The following is a 24,628-nucleotide window of genomic DNA, read 5'->3' as shown; positions in this document are numbered from 1 at the left end:
GGGGCAGATAACAAACCCCCTTAAAGTCCTTATCTTACATGAAAAACTTTTTTTGGCAGTTGATTTCTGGGGGGTGTATGCAACAGATAGTCAATGTATGTTTCTTTATTTCATACTGAATAATATGTAAAAAAAGGAAAAATATTAGGTCCAATAAAAAAACTTTGCTTCTGGAAGCAGGCAATTTCGTGACGTCACGTGTGGTTCCCGGCTGCCGCTGTCTGGCTCCCTGCTGCCGTCCGGATCGACAGCCAATGCGCGCAGCCAGCGAGAGTTCACAACNTAACTCATTTTGCTTTCTATTCAGACTGCAACAGGTTGCAGGACATCGTTAAGAAAGATATGTTTCAATGTGTTGTAGGATAGTTTTAGTGTATTGAAAAAACGATGTCCTGCAACCTGTTGCAGTCTGAATAGAAAGCAAAATGAGTTATATCATAGCAATAGCTTCCATGTTGAAGATAGACAAACTGAACAGAGTGAATGTTTCATGTAAGATAAGGACTTTAAGGGGGTTTGTTATCTGCCCCAATGACAATAGTTATTCTAGGAATATCCTTATAGGGTGTTTTTTAAACCTCAAAATCATACACCCTGTATTTAAGGACCCCATGTTTATGTATAGAAACAGTGGTAACTGAAAGATACCCTTATGCTGATAAATATATTCAAAACAATGATCAAACAACTGGAAATCACGCTTTATTTAAAACTGTATGGATTGGTGGTTTTCAAGCATATTTTTATTTATTTATTTAATTGTGAATTTTGAATGTCCATGTTTGTACTCGTGTTTTTAAAATATTTTGAGATTTGGTTGAGCAGGGTATACTTGTACTTTTACTAGTCCTTTTATTAGAGATGTGTCTGTTGTTTGTGTTTGTTTTTAGTGTCAGGATGGAACCCTTGTCTTTTTCTCTGCAAACAGAATCTACCTACGGGTACAAATAAATAACCTGAACCTGATACCAAGTACCTAAGTACCCAAGTAGTAAAGCACCTACAACGGAAGTGAGTACAACATAGCAATTCATAGAAAACTAACTTTTTAATTCATCAAAACAAACTTCACTTACTTATACTATCATATCGGGGAAAGGAATACTTTAAGATCATGCAAGATGGGTAGTGGTAGTTACGTAAAAACATGCATTTTAGAGCCGTCGCATCTTATCAACAAAAGGCATGTCTGGACAAAACAAAGAGAAAAGGGGCTGATCATCACCTCGGTTCTCCATCGTTCACAGCTTTACACAGCTGACTTTCAAGCCTCCTCTTCTTTGGATCCATCACCAGCGTTATCCGTTATAAATGATCTTTAATCGTGTATCTGCATCCATTGGTTAGCCCATGGCCGAGGTCCCTGTATCAGGATCACCTTTAATCGAGGCTAGCTAGCTAACATAATAGCGACTGAAGACATGCAGCAACAGTTCCTGCAAACATCAAACTATATTTGTTATGAACAGTAAGCCACCATTCAATGTGTAATATAGTTTGTTTTCCCTAAATACTTGAATACATGTCCTAGTATCGTTTTCTAACTATGAAGATCCGTTGTTTATACACGTAATCTTTGTTTTCGAGGATCCGCACAATTATTTTTTATTGAAATTCCCTCCTAACTCCTACTTTCTGCAAGCAGGCGGAAGTCCCACCCTCTGGTGTCTTCTTCTTCTTCTTTAGTGTTTATTGGCGGTTGTCAAACCAATTTGTAGGTGCATTACCGCCACCAACTGGCAGCGGATTATTATGTACATATCGTCAATTTAATGTTGACATATCTGGCTGAATAACATGCCTGTTTATGACTTTACCCAGTTTAAGTTAAGGACTAACATAACTACGAGCTAGAGAGAATCTCGGACCGGGGCGAGCAGAGCTTCTTTTATTGTCTTTTTTTTCTCCGTCACCGGTGGTGCAGCGACCGACGTGTTTTAAAAGTGAATTTAGTCTTTAAGCGAGCTTTAACAGCATGATATGATATACAAATAAAACAAGAGCAAAACAAATCTTGCCCTTGAATGTAACCGGACACCTGTTTTTATTTTACCATTAATTTAAATATTAAACCTCACCTGTAAACAATGTTTGGGGGGGACAGTGAAGGGAAGTTACAATGCAGTTAACTCCACCTTATATTATGAAATACTTGTACTTGAGTAGGCAGGCCTGTTTCCATTGTAAGGTACTTTAATACACTATAACTGAGAGTAAATTATTAAATAGATAGTATGAAGGTCGAGTTTTTCATACAAAATATAGGCTATTTATACATTTCGATTGATTGATTACATTTAAATGCATAATCTGCATTTGTACTTGTTTTTATTCATCTTTAATTTGTATTGTATGTAGTCATCAGTTTTTCTTTGAATCAATGTGTAATCTTTTACAGCTTGTTTATTAAATATTTATTATAAACAAATTACATATTTCTCAGTTTTTAACGGGACAGTATTCTCAACTTGACAGACACTTTGGAAGCAACAAAGGTCAAGAAGTTCGACTCACAAACTGGCTCCAGTGTGAAGGAAGGGCACCGCCAAAAAGAAGACCAGACCAAGGTGATGACTGAGACCACCATCCAGCTCCCAGAAGTGAATGTTGCAACTGTCACACAATGGTGAGTAAATAAGCACACTACATATACTGCAAAACATGTATACTTACACTGTAATACTCAGCCAATAAAATGATTTACTGTTCAAAATAATCCCAACTCTTTTTCATTACAAATATTCCCTTTTGTTCATTAATACTTTACATGTTACTTGTTAGACGCTTTTATCCAAAGCGACTTACATACTCAATACTGGGCAATCCCCACAGGAGCAATTTGGGGTGAAGTGTCTTGCCCAGGGACACAACGACATGCTGACTGCAGTGGGGTTTGAACCACCTGATCCGAACACCAACGCTCAACCCACTGCACCACACGCCTCCTAATATTGATTGTTTCATGTTTTCGCAGGTTCAGCAGGCGTTGCAGGTCTCAGGAAGAGCAGATCCTGAAGCAGGGTATCCCCGCCCCTGACGCTCCCATGGCAGGACCTGAGAAGCTTCTTGTGGCAATGCAGAAAGGGACATCTCTGTATCCTGGCAGTTTGGCTGAGCCTCACACCTTTGTTCTGCCACCAAACACTGCTGGTGAGGCAAAGCTCCAGAAGAGATCCCAACCAGTGGCCATCTCACAGGTCCCACCACCACCTCCATACTATGCTCTTCCCTTCCTTGCACCGACTCCACCCTTCTCAACACCATACATGGTACCATCTGTGCAGCTTCCTCAAGTGCCTGGACCCTCACAGGTTGCACCGACTCCACCCTTCTCAACACGATGCTTCTCAACATGCCATTGCCATCAGCTACCTTCAGGCGCTAACATCCGGTCAGAGTAACGTGCCGTACACCACACAGCAGTACAGGAAAATAAAAGAGGAGAGGGAGCAATCTGGATCAGGCAAAAGAAAATATGTCAAAAAGACAGACGCCATCATTTGCAAACAAAGACAGGAAGCCACCAGCCCACTTACAGTACTTTGGCAATTAGTACTGTAAAGAATCAGAGACCCAGTCCTATGAGGACTGGAGGGCTGTGCTGGAGCAAAGAGGGTATGGGGAAAAAAGAGAGGGCATGCACCTTAAATCACCAAATGTTGTTAGCAGGTGCAACTTGTTCACTTTGTTATATTTTGCACTGTTTTTATTGTATAGTTTTATTTTACACTTTACTATACATATTGTAAGAATTGTTGTTGCTATTATTACTGTTGTTTTAAATATATAAATACATATAAAACAAGTATGGATGTTTCTGTTTTGAATATTTCATNTATTTTTAAACTAAATAAACTACCCAGTATGAACTATTGTATAGCCCTTATTAGAATCATTCGGTCCTTAAAGTTTTAAAATGCACTAAAAGCCGAATTTAGATTTATTTTTCTCTCTCCATTCATTCTACTGAGCGAGAGTGGGAGCTTGGGGGGCGGGGCTTAATGGGGGCCTGCTCTGTGACTGCACATACAGGTTCTTCTGCTCTGACGCCCAGGCATGACGGGTAATCTGTGACGTTTCGCTCTCTCAAAAGTTGGGCCATTTTGTCTTCCTGCACCAATGAGCAGCTCTCATAGGAAAGAACGAGACCCCGCCTCCCACGCTGTATCCTGTTCTTATTATACACCCATGACTATAATACGATGGCTACAGGACGGCATTGCGAGGGCTTCACGTGGTCGTGTTGCCTTCCTAAGACAATCGGGCAGCTTCTTGTTTCCTTCGTATTGTCTTCGTTAGGCGAAAAATGCCCGATGGCACCGATGATTACACGAAGTAAAGACGAAGATGACACGATTTGACCAGATGCCCTCACGCTGGCCTTACGAAGGGCAAAATGGAAACACAAATTCAACACGAAAATGAACCTTCGCAAGGTCTTTCGGCAATTTTTTGGAATGCCAAAGATTTTGCCACCGCTCACAAAGTTGCTGCCGGAGCCTGAGAAACTCCACCGGCGGTCATACGATGGCTTAAGATGCCCTCACGAATGGCCCGATGTTGTTAAGATCAGAGCCGAATTTGAACATTTCCTTTATCGTGTGTACATCTGGTGTCAATTTCGGGACAGTGTGACGCAGGATTTACAGAAATATGTTGACGTTAAGGCTTACATCTATCTCTGTGTTATGAACTAGCTGGTAAGCAATGTCGCGGCAGCCGTCTTGGATAGCCTCAGAGCTGAGGTGGGAGTCAGAATACCATCCTCGGTTGGCAGTGTGAGCGTAGTTGGCCCCAGGAGAGGCATGCTGCACTCTGGTTGTAGTGACAATTCCTACAGATTTTCCTATGAAACAGAGCAGCTCAAAATGTGAAACAAAATGTATTTTGAAGACAGATATGATCCACAGAAGATGCAAATTATTTTTTAACAATATGCACATTTTAGTTCAGATAATCTGTGTATCAATAGCACTGTAATTCATATTTTTCAAAGAACATTTGATTACTTTTAAAGATTAGATCTATGGTTATGTAAAAATGATAGATGTTGTGAGTGACAGACGTCTTACATGAGAATAACATGAATAAACCAGCAAAATAAAGAGCGAATCTGTCTGAGTACATTTCCTACGTGAACCACACATCAACAAGGAAGCATCTATTGAAGTCGAAATAAAACAATATAAAGTTAAGGTGTTTGAACCTGAGCTCACCTGCTATCTTGGCGCGGTGCAGAATAGATGTGACTTCGTTTCCGTAGGTAGCATTACAGTTGTATCTTGGAGTTGCGGCACTGACACCCAGAGTGCCGTAGTTAGCCTTCACACCACATAAGTAGGCTGTGGCTGTGCCGGCGCTGTCAGGCATCTGCTGGTCCACGTTGTATGTCTGAAGAGGCAAATATCTAAGGCATTTAGTAGATGCTCCCATTCATTTAGTATATCAATCTAGCACTTTCATCATACTGTATGTCCAGTCTATGGTGGACAAATGTCATTTTCATATTATTCATGCAGACAACACTGCATGCATTTAAGAATTATTTTACCATTTACAAGATTTGGTAAAAGATGTGTTAGTCTGTGTTACAGGCTGAGTCACAGTCAAGATAAATATAACTGGCTTTCTGTGTCACGTAGGAATTCTATGTTGGTCATGACATATCATAACTATCTCCAGCCTAAAAATGCAGCTTGCTCACATTGTTGTTGTTGTTGATTTCTAATCAAACTGTCAAATGTCAGCCCAAGCCAAACAATACCATGACAACCTTTTTGTTGAGAGGCTGTAATAGTAAATCACTTTGAACAGCCTTGTACTGTATGTCTTACAAGAAGGCCATACATCTCAACCTCATTTAGAGAGTTAAAAGGTCCGCTATTATACTGTTTTTAATCGATATATTACATGTCTCAGATATATACAAAACATGTCTCTGAAGTGTTCTGCTCGAAATACCAAACAGATCATGCATTGTAGCATCCCATAATCCCCTCTGTTTCAGGCCTGTTTCAAAAGTGCTGATTCTGTGTCTGTTACTTTAGATGAAAAATAAGGAGCCCCTCCCCACGCCCCTCTGAGAGATATTTGGTTAAAAAGAACACAATGGTGCTCTAGGAGGAGATTCAGGTGATAAGGTGGGGGGTTGACTTTGGTCGGTGATTGGCTAATGGCTACACAACCCAAAACAATTTGATGACATCATAAAGTGGCCAAAATCTGATCATTTTCATTTTTTTTAAAAATGGATCAGGACAAAAAGAGAGCAAATCTTTTTTCCTGAAACTTTCAGAATCTCTTTACACAGAGGTTCATGTGTATGTATAAAAAACATGAAAAAGTGTATTTTGCATAATAGGTGACCTTTAAATGCACATTCCTCAGGAGGACTCGGATTGTGATTTTCAGATTGGGCTCACCTTAGAGAGTGCCAGGTGAGGAAAGGTATCCATAACCAGACTGGTCTCTTCCCCAGAATGTCCTGCCAACTGGCCTTTGAGGATCCGGGCAGCAGTCACTGTCGGTATCCCCATACCTGGAAGCAGGTGGAAACACACCTGAGTGTTGGATAACATAGGCAAGGCAGGCACAGGGCTGCCATTGTGCTCCATGAACCTCAGAAGGCTCAGCTGATATGACAGTTTAAAAAGCATTGAAAGACATCCAAGTTATTTACAAAAACAAAACATGCCAAGCAAACAGCATTATTCCACATATCTTCTTCTCTAAGAACTTTATTATACTTATTTTATATTGCATGATATATTCAGTGCATTTGGGAATTTCCGTCATATTGCCGGTAAGAAAGATTTTTTAATTCCTCTATACATTTACTAAAATTGCCTACTTTTCTCTGGGTATGAGGTCATTATGTTCATAGTTGACTCAAGTTAGATGCCTTTGAAAATCTACTATTTTATTTGACAAAAATCAGCAAAATGCATTATAAAATGACTGTGAGTTGTGCGAGTTCCAAATCAAATATATCATTCTTCCTCATGAAGTTATATTATTGTCACAATGCCAATAACTTGTATTCATATAATGCTTCTAATCATTCGTAGTCCCTGATACAATCTTAAATGTGCTGCTATCAGCAGATGTGGGTTCAGGGTGGAGGCAGCACTAACCATAAATCTATAATTGATTTATAAATGATGTGTGTGTGTGTGGTCCTGGGTCATGGCAGAGGTTTAATGGTCATACCAGAAAATATCAGCTCATTTTACATTGGATTATTTTCTATTTTTCCATTTCAATTTTTTCTTATCATCTAAATGTTGTGTAAAATTTGTTGTATTATTTCTTGATTTATAATATTATAGTATCCTCTGGTAACCAGTCATCCTTAGAGTTAAGAGATTTCAGTATTAATGGGACTTGAAACTTATTTAATATACAAATAGTTTTCAAAACTTTAGCTATCTATTAGACCTTGTTGAATTCTTTGCAATGATTTATCATTTTGAGTGTTCAGTTTAGGGCACATGTGGAAATAGCTTTTCCTGCAGTGTAGACTGTGGTTTAGCCTCAGTTCATTTTGTAATGCTTGGCTTTCTAAGCAGTCATAACTGCTGGTGATCAGATGTCACACATTAATCTCTTTCTTCCCATAAATCCATGCTTTTTGGAGAACAAATAGCGGTTTGGTTTTCTATTGTATTCTCTCGCTCCCTTGGTGAACAACACCACAATTATGATGAGACTCACAATTGCAAGCTATAATGGCCTATTCTTACCTGAACACACAAACTGAAGTGAAAGGAAACACAAATGAAAGAACCCTCTGAAATGCTGGGAAAACTCAGAGTCAGACTCACCGTCTCCGAGGAAGAGGATGAGGTTTTTGGCTTGGTGGACATCAGGCTTTACATTCAGGGCAGTGTGGAGAGCCTGTCTCGCCTTGTTGTTCCAGTAGCTGGCATGGAGTTCTTCCTCTAAAAGCAATATCAAGACAAAATGATAATGTCATCCACATCAAAAGTGGGTTTGTTAAATGGAATCCTATTGTAAGTCCATATGAGCAATCCATTGGGAACTACAATAACAGGTATGTAAAAACCAATTAGCTCATCACTGCCGATTAAACTAGCAAATTCATGCAGGACAGGTCATTTCCCCACCATGCTAGAACCAATTAGACACAGACATCTTGGTAACAAATTAGTTATATAACTAGTGAATATTTAAGAATGGTTAAGAGAGCATCAGCATGATGACATGATGACAAAAATGACAAAAAAGATGCCAACCTATTTATTCTTTATCTGTAAGTTGATTTATTTTTTTACTGACAGTTTGGCATGTCTTTGTGTTGCCATTGGAATCCAGTTAAAAGTAAAAAAGTAAAACCTGAAAGCAGTCGGCAGTCTTAGTTTCCGCAGATATCACAGATATCACATTTTTGTCTAAGAGCAGCAATATGTAACCGATCCTTACCTGAAACAGACACAGTCCAATGCAACGAAATCAAAATCAACAATCCCGTAAAAATGTGTCTAAGTTTGCTGGCCATGGTGCTGGTGATATGTGAATTAAAAAAATTGGAAAAGTTTCTGTCCTCACACCGGTTATAGCTGCAGTCAAGGAGCAAAGGGCACATGGAAGAGCCCATTAACGTGAGCAACAAGTTATATATGAGCACACACACACACACACACACACACACACACACACACACACACACACACACACACACACACACACACAGACACACACAGACACACACACACATAACATAACTTTATAGGTATCCAACATTTGTGTGGATGAGGTAACAGGTGTACAGGCAGTTTGCTGGCCATGGTGCTGGTGATATGTGAATTTAAAAAAATTGAAAAGTTTCTGTCCTCACACCGGTTAGGTTATAGCTGCAGTCAAGGAGCAAAGGGCACATGGAAGAGCCGATTAACATGAGCAACAAGTTATATATGAACCATGCATGATGAAAGAGCAGTGGATGACAACAGTGTAAAGAAGAAACCAGAAGTGATTCAGTAATAATAACATAACAAAATCAGGAGTGGACACAATGGATCAGATGGTTCCCTGAACGGTTGGTGCCGGAGTTCACATGCAAGCGGAGAACATGGAGGAGGCCCATGGTGCTCTGGCACAATGTGCTCGATGTTGCCACCTTCAATGCCTACTCCATCTTTACTGCACCCTGATTACATGGGTGGTGTGACAGCGGCGTTTCATCAAGGAGCTGGGCAAAGAGCTGAGGAGCATAGTGCGTAAAGCTCTGCTGACTCAATAACTGCAGAGTTCCAGCTCTGGCATTAATATCAGCACCAAAACTGTGCGCCGGGAGCTTCAGGGCATTTTGGACAATTCTATGCTTCCAACTTTGTGGAAACAGCTTGGGGAATATGAAGGTAGATTTGGTGCAAAACGCGAGAGCGTGTAAAACCTGATGTGAGCACTTGCAGAAAGAAAATCTGAGCTTGTGTGCATACATTTACACTTGTATAAAATATCCACGTACCTGTGAACCAAATTTGAAGTCACAGAAGAAGAAAAAAACGTTTTGTAGCTTGTAGAAACATTTTTTACTTAGTGATGAAATGTTCTCTTGCAGAAAAATATATATATATTTTAATATATTTTCCATTACAACTGCAACTTGGTTATTACAACCTCTCAAATCAGTCATTACAACTTCACAAATCTGCTCTGTGGCACTATAAATCGAATCTGCGGCCTTTACTTTTGCTACACTTCTTGCGATGAATGTGTCGCTAAAGTAATTTACACCTGTAGATCTGGGGGGAGGAACATGGGGAGTAAGGGGGATTGGAGCGAAGGGGCGGAGCTATCAGAACGAGGAGGCGGGTCAGTCACACAGCCATGTCAGGATGAGCTGGATGACTGCAGGGCCCTGCACAGTAGTCAATTGTGTGTGACTGACCCGAGCTTGCGCCTCGTCGTTCTGATAGCTTCGCCTAATGACTGATTTGAGAGGTTGTAATAACCAAGTTGCAGTTGTAATGGAAAATAACCTTAACTTTTTTTTCTTCTTCTGTGACTTCAAATTTGGTTCACAGATACCATACATGGATATTTTATACAAGTGTAAATGTATGCACACAAGCTCAGATTTTTTTTCTGCAAGTGCTCACATCAGGTTTTACACGCTCTCGCATTTTGCACCAAATCTACCTTCATAGGGGAAGGCCTTTTCTGTTCCAGCATGACTGAGGCCCACAAAGCAAGGTCCATAAAGGCCTGGTTGTGTGAGTTTGCTGTGGAAGAACTTGACCTCAATCTTGAACACCTTTGGGATGAACTAGAATGGAGAGCCAGGCCCTCTCGTCCAACATCAGTGTCTGACCTCACACATGCTCTTCTGGATAAATGGGCAAACATTCCCACAGACAGACTCCAAAATCTTGTNTTTGGACCAAACAATAAATGTGGCTGGGTGGTGTGTGTGTTTGGTCTTTTTAGCCCATATTTTTTCATTTGCCCTTGTAATGTGCTTTTTGAGGTGGGGCGTGCCCTCCATGCGCCTCTTCATTCGCTATATTGACAAAAGTATTGGGCCACCTACACATATCACCTACAGGAGCTTTTATGACATCCCATTCCAAATTCTTAGGCATTAATATGAAGTTGATCCCCCTTTTGCAGCTATAACAGCTCACTCTTCTGGGNTTGGACCAAACAATAAATGTGGCTGGGTGGTGTTGTGTGTTTGGTCTTTTTAGCCCATATCTTTCGCCCCACCTCAAAAAGCACATTACAGGGGCAATGGAAAGATATGGGCTAAAAAGACCAAACACACAACACCACCCAGCCACATTTATTGTTTGGTCCAAAACACTGATAAAATAATTATTTTTAACACGATTATTATTATAGTATGTTTTGTTTATCATTGTTATCACATTTAATGAATACTTGGAATATTAAATGATTAAATAAATGGATTTCCTAAAATATAGCTAAGAAAGACTCAGCCATGCATGAAAAAACATTGTCATTTTGACCCATGTTGTCCCTTAGAAGGGGTATGCATAGCTTGAGTATCAAAGGGTTAAGATAGACACAGCTTTTAACTGCTCTGTTGGGTAAAATAGAATGACCTCTATGATCTTAACGCCATGAAAATGTGTTACTGAAATGTCACAGGCTTCGATTTTTGTACTCAGTGTATCAATTGATGGTAAAATCCACTTTACTCCTCTGAGGCTTATTCTTTGAGGCCATGTATCCGATTTTGGAAACAGACCATCTTAGTTTGTATAAGAGATACTGTGTGACAATCATATTCTAACTGATCTCCTCACAATTGTGTAAATCAGCTGAGTCAGATGTTTGCATTGATTGATACATAGAAACCAAGCGTTGTGCGATGCTTACATTCAACTTAATTTTGTCAAGTATTTTTTTATTTGATCCTGAAATATTTATGTATGGGAAATAGTAAACCCTTTTCATAAAATGTCCCAAATATCAATTGCTCTGTAGCATTTATGAAACTAAGGGCCCTATAAATGAGGTGTTACCTTATTAATAATAATAATCAAATAATAATTGCCATCAAATAATTGTGACTCAAGAAGAACGCATGATTTCTTTCATCCTTATTTAAGTAACATTTGCAAAAAACACAGTATAAAAATACATTGACAAAAGTTTTGCTTACAAAATACATTCATGTACAATCTAAATAGATTACATATCAAGTGACCTGGAAAGAGAACAGATTGTCTTTATGGAAACAATGAGGTCAAGATACAAACTTGATAAAATAATAAAAACGAAGAGCTACATGTTTCTCAATCATGAGGGTATACAGCATCTTCATGATTCGTGTAAGGTCTGTTGGTGTCGCAGCTTGTCATGGCACGATGGCTGTAGTTCAGGTTTCTGATATCATCATTTAGTCATTTATTCCATCCACACAGTCACAGCCATATAGATCAACATCTATGTGTACTTTCTAAATGTCCACAAGCTGAACAGTGAGCCCTCAGTGTGCTTGTTTGTTTCAAGTTATTCCTTGTAAATCCTCAGAGGTGTAAAAAGGATGTGTAAGCAGCTCCTCGTAAATGCTTAATAGCTCTGATCAAGCAGTATCTAACTTTGGAAAACAAGAAGACAACTGAAATCTAACTAACTAAAACGAGTTAGTGCAAGTTAGTAGTCATGTTGCAATACAGGTTTTAAATAGTCCTTTTGAAGTAAATACAGACAGCTCTGTAATAGCAACCGTTGCATGGACTGTTTCTTAAAGAGTTGTTTGCATATTTGTTTATGTTCTACCCTGCCTGTTTGCTCATTTGAATGTACACTTTGTGATCAGGATGTATGAGGTTATATGTGTACACATACAGCATTGCATATGTCTATCCCTGCAATCTGACCTGAATGCATTGTCGTTGTGTGTGCATGTTCTCATGTATCAATGTTTAGTGCATTAAGTGTCTGATTGCTGCATGCATTCATCGTATTTGCGTCCTTTTTGTTGTGTTGATGCAATGTGTTTATGGGGTCATCTGAGTAACCAAAGGAGGCTAAGCAGGCCAAACAAGAGGCTCGAGGCTGTGTTTACGCAGCTGCTTGAGGTGTGGCTGTGGGGATGAGGGGGGCAGTCTGTGTAGGGCTCTAAGCAGGCAGCGTAGGCCATGACATGCGCCACGTAGTTCTGCTCTTTCACCCCATGGAACAGGTGAGCCATTGGGCCTTTGGCATAGATGGCCACATCCTCCCCGCCGTGCGTCTCAGAATCCAACGGGACGGCAGCCTGCTGCATGTACTCCTCATCATCTGGAGAGAAATTTGTAACAAAGCACTGTTTCAACCAACTTGGATCATCAACTGTTAATACAACACAGAAGCTTTTATGTCACCACAAATATGATGTCAGAGAATACCTTAGCAACCCATGTCACTGTTAGCTTGTAAGCACTGGATTCCCTTTGTTTGTCATTCAAATACCACCCACAGGGCACCTTGGAATAGTTTTAAGATTGCATTCACCTTTGGCTGTTGCCCATAACTTGTGTGTCTTCAAATCTTCTGTAATCTACCAAATTACATTTAATTACAACATTTAAAAAATCAAGAACGTTGTTTAAGTTATTTACTTAAATGACAGCATTTACTGCCTGATCTTTCTAAAGTGTACAGACAGATTCCAGAACTTTTTTTTATGTAAACAAAGTGTAATCATTGGTGTGCTCTAGATGAAAGGTCATTTTGCAGTTTTGTGAATTTCTCATTGCCATCTTAATGTGTTGTCTAACTACATCGACTTCTTTAAAAAAAATTGCAATAGTGTTTTGGCCTTATGGTTTTAATCAGAATATAAATGCTGTCTTTTACATTGCTTCATTTTTCTCCAGATGGATACTTAAAGTTTTAGAAATGAATGTCTCACTTGTAATTGCATGTTTACTTAGGGTGCCAGATGGGTTGAGTGTGCGCTTTTGAGACACAGATATTAAACAGTCCGTTCAAAAATACAAAATTGTGGATTTTAAAAGGTAAATCATGCCTGTAAATATTTCCACCTTCAATGCACACTCATGCAATGATTAAAGTGAATGGTGCAGAACAAGTGGAGGAGGAGGTGGATCATTGCTGTCCAGTGTTCCACAAAGAAATACAAATAGCTATTTTTAAGCACAGTTACATGTACTATACACAATGAGGCCTGTTGAGAGAACGGAGGAGAAGACATTACTGTCACTATCATAAATATATCCATCTTCCCATTCCAGAGAAAAACATGGGCATGAGTCAGCCGTAACCACATGAGTTCACGCTGTCTCTACACGTCAGCACAGACACATCTGAAAGACATTAGTTTGTACTTACAGTAATCCACCATTGTGATGTTCCCTCTGGTTCCATTTATATGAACATAACCAGGGCCGTTGGCATACAGTATGCTGGTGAAAGGCATTTTGTCATCGGCTCTCTTTGGTGCCAGGCCTGAAAGACAAAGGGTCAATAAAAAAACATCATTCACATTTTCTTTTCACTGAGAGGCAAAACCAGGACTCAAAATGTATTTCGTGAGACAATTGTACAATTGAATGCTTTGAACTTGTTGTGTGAACACAGTCTTGAAAACCTCATTCATGAATGTCTAAACAATTATTCTAGGCCTATTTTCCACATATGGTATTTATTATCAAATCCACTTTGTTGATCTTTTTTTTTTTTCTACACTTTTTATGTGCCCTCGTATATAACCTTAATGATCTGGACTGCAGTCACGTCTTTGTGCTTTGGACCATACCGAAGATGGGATTCCCTCGAGGTGTGTTTCCTCCAAAGGTGAAGACGTGGGAGTGGTCAGCAGTGACCACGGTGAGAGTATCAGATTCCCTGGTTAGATGTGCAGCGTGCTGAATGGCTCGGTCGAACATCACAGCTTCTGTCAGGGCCAGTTTGGCAATGCCGTCATGGTGGCCGTGATCAATTCTACCTCGTAACAGAACAACAAAAAACGGATAAATAAGACCTGGCCCAAAACATCTGACGACACACATAACAGACTTAATCCACATTTCCTGTATGATTATGTTATATATATCTTTAACATTATTCAAAATGATTTGGATAAGTTGGAAGGATTTTAGATATAGCACTCATCTTCCACAAACAGGAAGTATCCTTTGGGATTCTTGCTGAGGATTTGTATGGCTTTCTCCGTCATCTCCACGATGGAGGGGTCCCTTGTTCTGTTCCGAAAAATCTCGAATCGCATGTCCTTTGGCTCAAACAGACCTGGAACCCCCAAAAAGAAGAAATCATAAATTAAATGTATTCATAAATCAATCATAAATTACATGTATTACTTCTGTTTTTGGAGGGTTGATAACAGAGGTGCTGATAAGACATTACAACATATTCAGAAAAGCTTTCCCATTGATTAGAAACATACTCTGATGATGCTAATAAGAAAAACTATAATATCTATTGCTGCCATTAAGGAAGTATGTAGAAGCACATTTGTATCCTGTAAAGATTACAGGCAATAAACGTGTTTCTGTAACACATACATGAAAGCAATATAACTGGCAAGACATACTGTCATGCGCATCATCACAACAAAAAACGCCCTTTGGTTAAGTATCACTGTAGTTAGGAGTGATTTTACCTGCTAACTGTAAAATGTATACTGCAGTCATAACCACATCATACGGCTGTAAAGATGCAGAAGTCATTAACAGTCCTTGAAATCCTCTTGTTTCTGAGCCACTGAGAAGGTTTCGTGAACTCAGATAATACGTTTATCTGTTAACGCCTGAGAAGTACGTTATGGGTCTGAATGTGTATGTTGTGTGTGCATTGTTGTGTATTATGTTTTTTCTTTCCCGTCAGTGTTGACAGATAAACAGTACTTACCCATTAGCCTGTCAGTAGTTTTAACATTAATCTCATCAAACTCCTTCCTGTGCCATACATAGTGTGACTTCTTTTTCTGAAAAACAAATCAGAGACACTTTAAACCCTTGACTCATATGTTAAAATATTTGGAAATATCCCAAATAAATGTTTAATAACCTACTGGTTTAGCCTTTAGCCACACATCAATGAGGTTCCTTTTGTCTTTGCGGTCCCCCTTTCGAGAGTTGGAGGTAGGGTACTCGGGGTCTGCAGTGCCTTTTGGTGTCATATACATCCTGCCTCCCCCAAGAATTACCTTTAATGGGTTGTCAGAATGGGATCATTATACTTCTTTTTTTTTGCATATGATTTTCATTGTAAAGAATAATCCTGCCATAACAATAGAGCACACTGGATAAACACCATTGCTGATTTTCTAGATTTAACTTCATTCACCTAACTTTTGAAAACCTAGTTATGGGTCCTGAGGATTAAGATGATAAGGGTATATTTATTAAAGGTCACCTATTATGCAAAATCTATTTTTTCATGTCTCTTACACATAAATGTGTCCCCTTTGTGTAAAGAGATTCTGAAAGTTTCAGGAAAAAATACCCCCTGTCTTTCTGTCCTGATCCATTTATATAAAAACCTGTCTGAAAATGAGCTGATCAGATTTTGGCCTAATTAAGGAGCACTATTCGGAGTGACTGATGGTTATTTGAGACTCAGGATTAAATTTTATTTGGATTCCCGCTGTATGAAGAAATTAAAGGGCAGCGCAAGTGGAAACAATTCACAAAGGGATCAAACTGTTTAAAAAACACATGCTCAAAAATAAGCCCGGATTTGCCGATGTGTTTATGTGGATTCAAAAGTCGTAAATAATCTACAAAATGGGGGAAAGGAGAACCAATCTGGAATTTTTGGAAGAAAAAACTGTTGAAACAACTAATCCAACTGAAAACCCGGGTGGTCATGGATTTAATGATGTTTTAAAAATGCGCTTATCCAGACAAGCCTGGTTTGGACACTTTACGGGCAGAAGAAACATTTCTATTAAAGAAATAATTATACATTTCTGTCTTTTTATGCCTTTAATGCTAACTTGATTTTTTATTAAAATTAATTAGCCAACTATGTTTTATGTTTTATTGTAATGTAGAGACAAGGCTTTTAGTGACAATCATGTATTGCCTTACAATTATATGTAAAAAAAAAAAATGTAAAAAAAAAAAAAAAGTCTAAATATGATATTTGGCCTCAAATCATCTGAGGCCTGGCGCCCCCATTGCGATCTTTGGCGCCCCCCAGGTTGGGAACCACTGTCCTAGAGCACCATTGTATTTTTTTTAACCAGATATCTTGCAGGGGCGCCGGGAGTGGCTCCTTATTTGCATCTAAAGTAACAGACAGAGAATCAGCACTCTTGAAAAAGGGCTGAAACAGAGGGGTTTATGGGATGCTACAATGCATGATCTGTTTGGTATTTGGATCCCAAATACTTCAGAGACATGTTTTGTATATACAGTATCTGAGACCTATGATATATTGATGAAAAACAGTATAATAGGGGACCTTTAAGCTGTTTGAATCACAATTGTGCTTACATACATCAATATCAACATTGGTGACGAGTTGGGTGGCAATGTCGACGCACCCCTGTTGGCGGGCGCCTGAAGGAAGATCTGCGTCACTGTACCAACTTCGGCTGACGGAGTGGGCATAAGCTGCTGCCGGGGAGGCATGCTGGACGCGTGTGGTGGTCACTACACCAACTGATTTACCTGGACAATGCAGAAACACACAGAATAAACAACTTACAAATGACATTTAGAGCATTGGTAAGTCATTTAACATTTTCATAATGGCACTGGCTCAGTTCATATTAAGCAACCACAGTGACGCAATCCTTCCTGGCAGTTGGAAGTAATCAAGTGCAGGTTCCAGTTAACAATGAGTAATCGCTCCTTAGAAAAGCGTTTAACTACAGAATGAATGAGTGAAAACATGAAATCACTGCTTTTTACATTGTGAATGCCCAACAGCCCTCTAGTATTAGTTGAAGGTTGTACTTTTGTAGGATGTGGCATTATTACAAAATGCTGTTTTGTCTTCCACCAAAACGCAAAGATTTGAGGACTTTTTGTGCCAAAATAGCTCAGTTGGGAGGTGTTAGACTGGAGATCTAAAGGTCCCTGGTTCAATCCCTGGTTTTGGCAGCAAAGAGCTACATTTTCTGGACCACTTGCTTTGATTGTTAGAGCTGCTGAATCATAGCAGTCTAATATGGTGCTTTTCTTTGTTGTACATTATGTTTTGTGTTTGATGGTCTTATTAGTAATAATTTAATTAAGATCCCAGTTAACTTGCCCTTTAAATTTGACTTTTTTTCTGGCTCATATCATCAGTAAAGTCCTAGAAACCTTGAAGCGTTGTAGGGTTAAGATGTATTGCTTTGTGGGAAGTTCTTTTGAATACATTTATCTTTTTGCTAGAAAGAATGGATATACCTTTTCTAATAATGGAAATGAAATAACCCTCAAACATGAATGATAAACAAGTTTTGATACATATAAAGTTGTGCATGTATAATATAACGTGTGCATATGATATACATGACTATAAACCCAATTATAAAGGTCAATGTGATCTCTTTATTGGACTATTCATAACATTGAACTATAGCTGGTGACGCTCAAGTAGCCAGTAGTAAGTAATGAGTAGGCTACAGGCTTATTAGTTGATTGATTTATTCCTCTTATTTTGTTTTATGGCATTTCTTGAGATAGGAATGTAATTAAAACCTCTGGCCTTTTCCAATACAAAAACACACATTATAATGAGCCAAGACAATTAGTCCTTTACCTTGTGCTTTAGCACGCCGTAGCACTGAGTAGACTTCATTCCCGAAGGTGGTGTTACATTCGTAGGCCACTGCGTTAGCGCTGAGCCCCACTGTTTTAGCGTTGGCTTTTACTCCACAGTGATAGGCTGTTGCCGTGCTAGCACTGTCTGCTACCTGCTTATCCACACTGTAGGTCTGTGAAGTAGAAGCATAATTAACATTAAAGGACAGAAATAAACATACTCTGTGTATAAGTAACACTAAATACTTACACTCACTGAGGGTCAGTTACATTACAACAATTGAGTGATTATACTTGGCCATGAAAATGATTCAAACTTTAATTTCACTTTAAATTTCACCACAATGTCTGCAATTTTGGTTTAAGTGTTGTTCTTAGCTAAATCCCGTAGAACCCTTTTCACACAAAGGTTTTAAGACTTATGTCGAAGCGGGATGGTATAGGGCTAGATGCAACATGTCAAGAGAACAAAGCAATGCAAAAATTGGACACTCTAAGCCAGTGGTTCTCAAACTTTTTCCGTCAGGCCCCCCTTTGGAGAAAAAATAAATACATAATACAATTGTGCAATCCCTTTGCTAGAACAATAAGTTATAATACTTTGCCACATTGCAATCTGTGCAAAAACATTAAAAGAAAGAAAATGCTGATATTTGGCAAAAAAATGTGTCTTATCACAGCATTGGTGGCTGCAATGAGCCTGTTTTGCACAGTACATTTCTTCAAAACGGGGTTGCAGGCTCAGTGCCGGCGCAAGAGATTTTCTTTTCGGGGTGCTGTGGGGTAGCTTGACGTTTCATAGAGGGTGCTCAAACATTTAGGGTCTGTAACACTCCCCACGCATATACACAACGTACCCGCGACTGTTAGAATGAAGGCTCGATAATCAGCTCACGTCATATAGGTTTAAGCAGGGGTAAAGTGCTATTTTTATAAGTGGGGAGTGGACCTAACATCCTCCAGGGGGCTCCAGGGATATGCTCCCCCTGGAAGATTTTTTTTATATATTGAAGTTAAAAGCATCAATCTGGTGCACTTTGAGAGCAACATGAAGAGACCTATGGATACATCTCTCATCACCCATATGAAACAGAACTGTAAACAGATTTTCTTTTTCTTTATGGATATTTTACAAATCACTCCCCTTTTAAACTGTATTCTTGTTTTACTGTCATAGTATTTCACAACTGTTTTTCATTTATTCTCTTATTTTTTTTATACCTACAATGATCATATAAACATGTGCCTTGGAAATAATTGTGTGTGTGTTTGTGAGTTAAGGCAGAGCCATAATTTGGATCATTTTGACTTTGGCACGTTTCCATTTTCAATGGCAAAATAGTCCATTTAGAACAATGTGTATGTTAATCTGTAATCAGCGCAGATTTTTTAACATGTTAAGTTGTTTCAAAGATGGTTCAAAAGGCGAAATGGCGAAACATTTAATGCAGTGAATATAATTATAATTCATATTTCAGAGAAATCGTTAATACTTGATAGAACACAGATTTATACGATAAGCCCCTCCTTCAAATTATAAATGTCGATGTAGTCCACACTTTAATGTTTGTTTTGAGAAAAAGTGACTAATGAGCTAAAGGTCAGGAGTGTGGTGCTTTTACCTTTGACAGGGCTAGATATGGGAAAGTGTCCATGGCCAGCATTGTCTCCTCCCCCGAGCCGCCTTCCATCTGACCTCGCAGGATTCGAGCTGCCGACACTGTCGACACACCCATACCTGGGAGAAATCATTGACAGGTTAAGTCAGCAATATAGTCCATTTTGTTTCTTAACTTGATTATATCCTTTGACTGCATGTGAAGGTGTTGCTATTTTACGCCCACCAATCCCAGAATAATTTCCCCAGTTCAGTTTTCAAATGTTTCAAAATCCAGAATAAAAATAATAAATGTGTTTATTTGAAAAAGGAAGTGAAGGATATTTACATAAACGGATTACAAAGTTCAATGTTGCGTTTAACTAGAGAACCACATATCATAACACAGATTCTTTCAGGCAAGCATTCAGACCACTATTGGTGGAACATATAAACATACTATACTGTATAACACTGTGCTATGTCAATATTAGGCATTTTGACATAAAGTACGCAGGATACGCGTTTTGATTTTCTGAAACAATTTATGGATCTGTTTTATCCATTTGTGTGGTCCACTATTGGATTTAGCCCCTGACTTCGAAAACCATACTTTGCTAAGCCTATGTCACAGTGATGCACTTAACTTTTCCTTCAAAATCAGAGTCGTAAATTTGAAATGATGCATGCTCTGTGCTGGGCATTACTGGAGAGATGCACAAAGAAAACTTCCCGACCACCCAGAACTCTGACTAAGTCGGTCTGATGCAAAGCAGATATTCTAGTAGTTTACAAGAAAAACACTCTCAAATCTTTGCACCCCTTAGCAGCTCCTCTTACAGAAAATAAATCATAAGTGATCAAGATGAAAAGTTTCCCCAACTGGCCAGAGTCATCCATTTGGTAGAAAGTAGTCGCTGAATGCCACATTAAATTCCAAAGATATGTTGTGTCTGGATGACAACTATCTTAAAGATACAATGTAAAAAGTATGATCATTAATAACGTCATGAAACGTTGTTTGTTTGAATTTTTAAACAGGGAACTCTGCAATTCTAACTACCGAGTTCAAATTGACTCCACCATTAGTCCAATATTCACTCTAGCTCTGGTAGGAACATATATTGCTCTTTAGCTGCAAAATCCTCTGCTATGTTTACAAGCTTGTCCTAAGTTTACTATCAAAACAAGGAGCTCTAATAGCTCCATAAAGTTGAGGGGAACTACAGGAGTCTGTGGGTTTGTCACCGCAAGTGATGCCTTTTACATTACATTTGTGATTATATCCATTGTTGAAAGGTTTAAGTTTAGGGAATTAAAGTACTTGATTCTGGTAAATGTCAGAAAATTACATTGTTGAACCTCATCACTTCAAAACTATTTTGCTCAATTCCAAGAAACATAACCAATTTTAGGATTTTGAATAATTGACTAAAGATATCCAAAGTTTTATAACAACAACTGGCTCATTGGCCCTCAAGTTTTGACAGATGCCTGTCTGGCTTACAGTCTGCTGTCCAAGCCCCTTTCCCTCAATCCATTCTGAGCACAGCCAAAGCGCTGTAACTGAACCCTTCTGAGCGTGGTCTTGTATTGCATATTGAACTGTACTTATCGTTGAGATTGAAATTAACAATCTTTTCAAAGTACAACCCCAAACAAGTATGAGCTGAACGTCTGCTGAGTGTATTGCATAAAGAAAGCACAACCTACCATCACCGAGGAACAGGATGAGGTTCTTGGCCTGGTGCTCCCGAGGGCGGAGCTTCAGCGCAGCTTCCAGTGTTGCCCTGGCCTGAGCATCCCAATAGGCTGGTTCCTTCTCAAGTTCATAGAGTGCTGCCAATTGGAAACACACAGATAGATGGAGAAGGAAATAGGTGTGAGGGGGGTGAGGATGGATACAACTTAATCTCTGAGATTTAGCATGAAGAGAATCAGGGATGTGTGTGATATTGACTTCTTAGTATGTGTGGGTGTGTGGAGTTTTGCATGAGTGGAATACTAAAGCTCCATTGCAGAGAAGCTTCAAATGTGTATGTGGGTGCCTGAACACTCACTCTTTGTGTTTTCTGACACTTTGAATTATATTTGGCCTTGGGTTAAAAAACTGAGGTTTCCTCAAATAAGTGTCAAAATGACAAAAATAGCCAAGAAGAAACTTCTGTTTCTGTCCATTTATGCCCACTGAGAGTCAAACAGGAACATTGCTCCAACCGCACACCAAAACAGCGGAAAGACAAACAGCACATCCCAAATTTGAATATACTCACACACACATACTTTTGTGCATCTACAATTACACATACTCTCTATTACACCTACACACCCAAGTTTGTGTTCATGAACCAGCGCAGTTGAAGTTCTCAAACACAGTCTGTCCCCACGCACTCACCCATTCCCAGGTTGAGGTTACCTGCTTGAGTCCCTCTGCGCGTCCATTTGTCTGCCCACAAAGTGCCACTAATATCCCAACTGCAGGTAGCAATAACAAGACTGTTGTCTCCTCACCTTGGCTCTTCATTGCAGCCCGGACCACCGCCAACAGTATGGGGCCCAGAAGGATGAGCAGGAGATTGGGGGCCCTGCAATGTTGCGTCTGCATCTCTAATCCGGGGGACCTGGAGACTGGAGAAGGTTGACACACACAGCTTCCAGAGCAGCACACAAAGCCCAAAAGAGGCAAAGGCAGAGTGTGTGAGGCAGCTAAGATCTCCTGCCCAGGCTTTTTAAAGCCCTGCTGGGTGTGTAGTAAGGAAGGGCATACGCCAGCTCATAGGCTTAGAGCTACAAAAGAGGGAAGAGAAAATGTCAGAGAAGGAAGAGCCAGGGGAGAGAGAGAGAGAGAGAGAGAGAGAGAGAGAGAGAGAGAGAGAGAGAGAGAGGCTGGGACCACACAAGATGGCTGTAGCATCACAGATCCTTGATTCCTGAAAATGCACTACCCCCATTTTATTGTTTTAAAAGGTTCCTCTAATTTAGTTCTTCCCTCTTTTCCCTGGCTCCCCCACTCTGAAGTGTGTATGATAAAAAATGTGAATGGTCCTTTGATGTGGTAAATGTACAGTATAATGGGTCTTTTTATGCAGCAGCCTTTAACAGGGAGATAAACAAAATGGATACCCAATTTGTGTTGGCACCAATCACAATACAAATCATAACTATGTATTTTTCCATTTATTTTCCCCCCATGCCCTGCAAAAACAGTCCAAGGGGAAGAAAATGAACGGAGTGGAAGCTATTCTTGAAATCATCACGATTAATTCTTGGTGTGCTCTGCTTTTCATGTTAGGAAAATGATCATATTTCCATTTCCCCCTCTCTGAATTCTTTGCATTTAAAAGACCCCAACATTTTCCCTCTCTCAAGTTGTCTTGGCTGGTTTTTCCATGGGAAGTGAAGCTGGGTTAGCATTTTCCTTGAGGTAGTAGAGACCGCCTGCAGAATGAGAATCTCTCTCTACCATGCGAACACAACAGTTAATGTGTGAAATGAAGTGAGTTGGGACAACTTTGTTCCACACGGCCAGAATAATCAAAATTCCAGAGGAAAGAGTCTCGTCTCGTGAACCCATGAGGCTGAATCTTGTTTCAATTCAGAGCTCTGGAAGACGCTTTGTTCTCTGCCAATCGCTCAGCTGTTGCCAAAAGGGGTTTGCAGTTAGTCACATGTGCCTAATCAAGACTGCAATAAAATCATAACAGCAATCTGCAGAGGCCTCACATGATGCGGCCCACACCACATCACTGGCAATGATAGAGCAGGAAAACTTGTGAAGGCATGTCTGTCGGTCCATTTGTTATGGTTTGCTCCTGAGAGAAAGTCTATTTAATGTTGGGAAAGTTTAAGTAGCTTCCTGCATAACAAGTGTAAACACCTGGTGGCGGTTTCAGGTCTCAGTTTGGATCATCCCTCCACCAAGAGGTGCTTAGTAGCTTTTGCGGGCTGATTATATGGCAAGCTTGAATGCTTGTGGGAAAGCAGTTATAGTCTTAAGAAGACTAACTTAAACAAAGCAAAGCAGAACAAAAGTTTTGAAAATGTATTTTATATTTCAGGAACAAAAAAACCTTCTGATGTTCAACTTTCAGTGGTCCCACACACCTTCCCCCATGGGTTTAAGATGTTTCAGTTAGTATTACATTTGTAACATTTTATCTGGCTTCTGATGGAGAGCAGGTTTATATTTATAGTTTAGCAGATGGTGACAGCCTACACATCTTCCGGCGCAGACTAAAAACTCATCTCTTTCGACTTCACTTTGAGCGATAGAATTACTAAAAAAGCACTTATACTAATAAAGGACTGGCCGCCAGTTGAGTAGCACTTGAAATGTTTGGCTCTATGAAACCTGATGTACTTATATGATTCTGTTTTCTTCAAGTTTGTATCTTCCTGGTCGAATGCACTTATTGTAAGTCGCTTTGGATAAAAGCGTCAGTTAAATGCAATGTAATGTAATGTGACGTTTGTATTCTATTGAGATCACAGACGAAGCAGAGGAAACGGTACAGTTGGGGGCTTTTCTTCATCATGTGGTGTGCTCAAATTGATTTCCCGTTCTATAACTATATTAGTGAATGAATGCAAGTTCTGCACCACTTCCCTTTCCCTTTCAGAACCGAATATCAGATGTTGAGAAGAAACAGAACAACTTAAGTGACTACAAGTTATTTGCTGGCCTTTTGGGCTGATGGACTGTCATATGGCATTAGGCTTTGAAAGGCATGAAACATATAACGTTGACCCAAAAAAAAACAGAAATGCCAACATTTTTCTTTTACTCTGCCTGCTCTGTCTGAAAAAACAA

The 24,628-nt window shown here is 39.5% G+C and overlaps 3 protein-coding genes and 1 non-coding gene across 4 annotated transcripts in view; 1 reads left to right on the top strand and 3 right to left on the bottom strand.

The window, feature by feature from the left end:
- Nucleotides 1–1,650, bottom strand: part of LOC104958197 (protein phosphatase 1 regulatory subunit 12A) — a 10,030-nt gene extending 8,380 nt beyond the window's left edge. The window contains exon 1 of the mRNA XM_010785920.1: nucleotides 1,226–1,650. Coding sequence (XP_010784222.1) covers nucleotides 1,226–1,290 — 65 coding nt within the window. The 5' untranslated portion in view covers nucleotides 1,291–1,650. The remainder of the gene's footprint in view (nucleotides 1–1,225) is intronic.
- Nucleotides 1–8,519, bottom strand: part of LOC104958198 (intestinal-type alkaline phosphatase-like) — a 90,752-nt gene extending 82,233 nt beyond the window's left edge. The window contains exons 1-5 of the mRNA XM_010785921.1: nucleotides 8,443–8,519; nucleotides 7,824–7,940; nucleotides 6,423–6,538; nucleotides 5,217–5,391; nucleotides 4,674–4,846 (exon numbers count right to left, since the gene is read on the bottom strand). Of these exons, the coding sequence (XP_010784223.1) occupies nucleotides 4,674–4,846; nucleotides 5,217–5,391; nucleotides 6,423–6,538; nucleotides 7,824–7,940; nucleotides 8,443–8,518 (657 nt within the window). The 5' untranslated portion in view covers nucleotide 8,519. The remainder of the gene's footprint in view (nucleotides 1–4,673; nucleotides 4,847–5,216; nucleotides 5,392–6,422; nucleotides 6,539–7,823; nucleotides 7,941–8,442) is intronic.
- A 3,060-nt stretch (nucleotides 8,520–11,579) lies between these two features.
- LOC104958196 (alkaline phosphatase-like) lies at nucleotides 11,580–22,527 on the bottom strand. Its single transcript, XM_010785919.1, has 11 exons — nucleotides 22,330–22,527; nucleotides 21,532–21,657; nucleotides 19,844–19,959; nucleotides 18,220–18,394; nucleotides 16,966–17,138; nucleotides 15,533–15,667; nucleotides 15,370–15,445; nucleotides 14,614–14,748; nucleotides 14,258–14,449; nucleotides 13,831–13,947; nucleotides 11,580–12,777 (listed from the first exon to the last, which is right to left on the bottom strand). The coding sequence occupies exons 1-11, from the start codon at nucleotides 22,421–22,423 to the stop codon at nucleotides 12,503–12,505; spliced, it is 1,614 nt and encodes a 537-aa protein (XP_010784221.1). The 5' UTR covers nucleotides 22,424–22,527; the 3' UTR covers nucleotides 11,580–12,502.
- Nucleotides 17,502–17,573, top strand: trnas-gga (transfer RNA serine (anticodon GGA)). The gene has a single exon. It is a non-coding gene; the product is annotated as a tRNA-Ser (tRNA).
- Nucleotides 22,528–24,628: the final 2,101 nt, after the last annotated feature.

The sequence above is a fragment of the Notothenia coriiceps genome, unplaced genomic scaffold, assembly GCF_000735185.1.
Source record: "Notothenia coriiceps isolate Sejong01 unplaced genomic scaffold, NC01 NC01_scaffold00028439, whole genome shotgun sequence".
NCBI lineage: Eukaryota > Metazoa > Chordata > Actinopteri > Perciformes > Nototheniidae > Notothenia > Notothenia coriiceps.
This window is presented reverse-complemented; position numbering and strand designations above follow the sequence as displayed.